This window comes from Coregonus lavaretus (genome assembly GCF_964263955.1).
Source record: "Coregonus lavaretus genome assembly, chromosome: 32".
Taxonomy (NCBI): domain Eukaryota; kingdom Metazoa; phylum Chordata; class Actinopteri; order Salmoniformes; family Salmonidae; genus Coregonus; species Coregonus lavaretus.
The window spans coordinates 9,457,807-9,460,360 of record NC_140019.1 but is presented as its reverse complement, the minus strand read 5'-3'; the positions used below and the strand labels follow the sequence as shown (position 1 = coordinate 9,460,360).

General features: G+C 39.0%; 1 protein-coding gene across 1 annotated transcript; it reads left to right on the top strand.

Moving 5' to 3' along the window:
* The first annotated feature begins 813 nt into the window (after positions 1-813).
* On the top strand, positions 814-2,324 carry LOC311107302 (C-X-C motif chemokine 11-1-like). The gene is made up of 4 exons (XM_084149788.1): positions 814-1,078; positions 1,251-1,368; positions 1,485-1,562; positions 1,766-2,324. The coding sequence occupies exons 1-4, from the start codon at positions 1,015-1,017 to the stop codon at positions 1,845-1,847; spliced, it is 342 nt and encodes a 113-aa protein (XP_084005914.1). The 5' UTR covers positions 814-1,014; the 3' UTR covers positions 1,848-2,324.
* Positions 2,325-2,554: the final 230 nt, after the last annotated feature.

Genomic DNA, 2,554 nt, shown 5'->3' with positions numbered 1-2,554 from the left:
TGATGGGGAACAGAAAGGTGAGAATTACAAAGCTTCTTACACCAGAAAGATTAGAGGAGGTTCAGTTGCAGAGATACTACATGTATTAACCACACTGGCTCTGTTCACTAGTGGTATGATGAGAGCAGTTCAGCAAAGACCGCCACCGCAATGGAACGGTCTGAAACCCCCTGACACTTACCCTCCACCATCACATAAAGATGCACAAACACAACAAACACAATACATTCTAACCACCACATCTCCGAAACAATTGTTTGAAGTATGACATTAAATATACTGCAAATGATGATTGAAAATATATCCCAGTCATATATAGTTCTAGAGAATGAAATTATATTTCTACCCATTATTTCAGTTGCTAATTTATTCTATTCAGTTACTAAACAGAGTAAATGTACATAACATTGTAATAGGCCTACTGAGCTAAAAATAATTTTCCACAGAGAATTAGAAAGAATCAATAATAATGTTATTAAAAGGCATATACATATTTTCCAAAAACTGGGATTAGGTAGATTAACCACATCACATAAGGGGATTTTGTTAATTCTTCTGATTTTTAGAAATTTTATTTATTTCACCAATCCTCTGACTAAACAATTGATTTAACTAGAATTTTAACACAGTGACTGAAAGCCAATTGAACCACTATAAATCTTGATAAGCCAGATGTATTATTATCCACACTAAAACGTAATGATTAAGTGAGGTTGCAGAGTGAAGAGTGGGTGGATAAGAGAGGGGGGCATTTTCCTGCGGTTGCTAGTTAGTTTCAGTTTCCATTAAAGAGGGAAATTTCTTCTGATCGCTGGAAAGGTAAAGGCTTCCGTGATGTGCATATAACAGGCCACTTCTCTCAACCCCTCACAGTACCTGTCTCTCATCTCATCTCATCTCATCTATCTCTTCACACACTCTCATCTTATCTCAAGTCCTCCATCTCTTCACACCAGACAGACTCATCTCTACCAACAGTTGTACCAGCAGAGAACACTACAGCTTGAACACAACATGACCATGACCACCAGAATCCTCCTGCTCCTTGCTGTCACCGTCTGCATCACAGTCGCCCAGCGTGAGTCTACCTCTTTTTACCATAACTGTAATTACTATGTTATGGAACGTTTATTACATGTGAATAGAATCTTTACATTTTTGGACCATGCTAATTGTTTTTTGTATTGCTATTTAGTAATTCCAAGTAGCTCGATTGAACTCAATTCATTGTCCACTGAATCTCTGTATAGGTTCTGTGAGCCAGCGCTGTTTGTGTCGGAGGGTGCGGAACAGCTTTGGAGCCCCAAACTCTGTTGAGGACATCCAGATCTATCCGCCAACTCCCTCCTGTGACAGGCTGGAGTTCATGTGAGTATCTATATATCTTATCAGTTATGATGAGGATGATGATAATATGATGACATCAATTAAAATTAAAACCATTGCGAGGTAAATGTGAATTTAACCATTCTATATCTTGACAGTGTTAGCCTTAAGAATGGAGTGCAGTACTGCCTGGACCCCAGTATGAAGAAAGTGCAGAAACTTCTCACTCGCCTGATGTGAGTCATGTAAACCTATTTTTTTCTCTGTTCACCACTTGGGAGTGTCATCATTTACCATACAAAAGTTTAAATAATTATTTAAAGAACTATCATTGTTGCATACATTTTTTTTATCATTTAGTGCAACAGTTTGTTGAGGCCATATGAGTGACAGGTGCATGGGCTTGTCTCACCATCGTCTCCAATTGCTTAATTCACAGGAAGAAGTCTGCTCCCCAAACTGTCACCACTCCAACTGAGGCCACCCCTAATGACAGCAGCATTGACTCTGCTGATATCTGATTCCCTGTCTCAGACTCCCTCTAGGACTCTATATAGCAGGGTTTCCCAAACTCGGTCCTGGGGCTCCCCCTTGGTGCATGTTTTGGTTTTTGCCCTAGCATTACACAGCTGATTCAATTAACCAAGTCATAGTCAAGCATTTATTATTTGATTAACCTGTGTAGTGCTAGGGCAAAAACAAAAGCGTGCACCCAGGGGGGAAAGCCTGCCATATAGGACCAGCTCTGACTCATAACAAATACGCTGTTTTCCCATAAGGTCTGAGGTCCCTTCACTCTGAATGTTTAATACCAAGTCAATGTCAAAGCAGTTTTATGCTAATTGTTCTATTAACTTTATACTTCTATTTTGTACTTGTAAAATTTACATTTCATATGTCTGTGTTGGCCTGTTCTGATTTTATTTTGTTCTGTTTTGCACAGCTGTTGCCTCAAGTTATTTAAAATACTTGAATAAAGCTATTTTCTCATGATTTTTTATGAGTTTCACTGGATAATTTTGTTATAAAGCTAAATGTATCAACTGAGAAGGAACATTGTTAATTGCTCTGAACCTGGAATATTTTAAATAGTGCCATCTTGTGGCTGCAAAGGAACAGTACATGGGGCCCACGTAAACAGAGGGCCTGAGACCGGTCTAGTTTACAGAAGGAAAGCTTGCACCCTCATGCGGCATTGCAGGTACACAAATATGGTAGCCTATACTAA

Excerpts from the sequence above, each read along its gene's own strand:
- LOC311107302 (XM_084149788.1), top strand. The coding sequence starts at position 1,015 with ATGACCATGACCACCAGAATCCTCCTGCTCCTTGCTGTCACCGTCTGC. Across the intron at positions 1,079-1,250 it reads CTGCATCACAGTCGCCCAGC|GTTCTGTGAGCCAGCGCTGT; the intron begins GTGAGTCTACCT and ends ATCTCTGTATAG. Across the intron at positions 1,563-1,765 it reads AAACTTCTCACTCGCCTGAT|GAAGAAGTCTGCTCCCCAAA; the intron begins GTGAGTCATGTA and ends CTTAATTCACAG.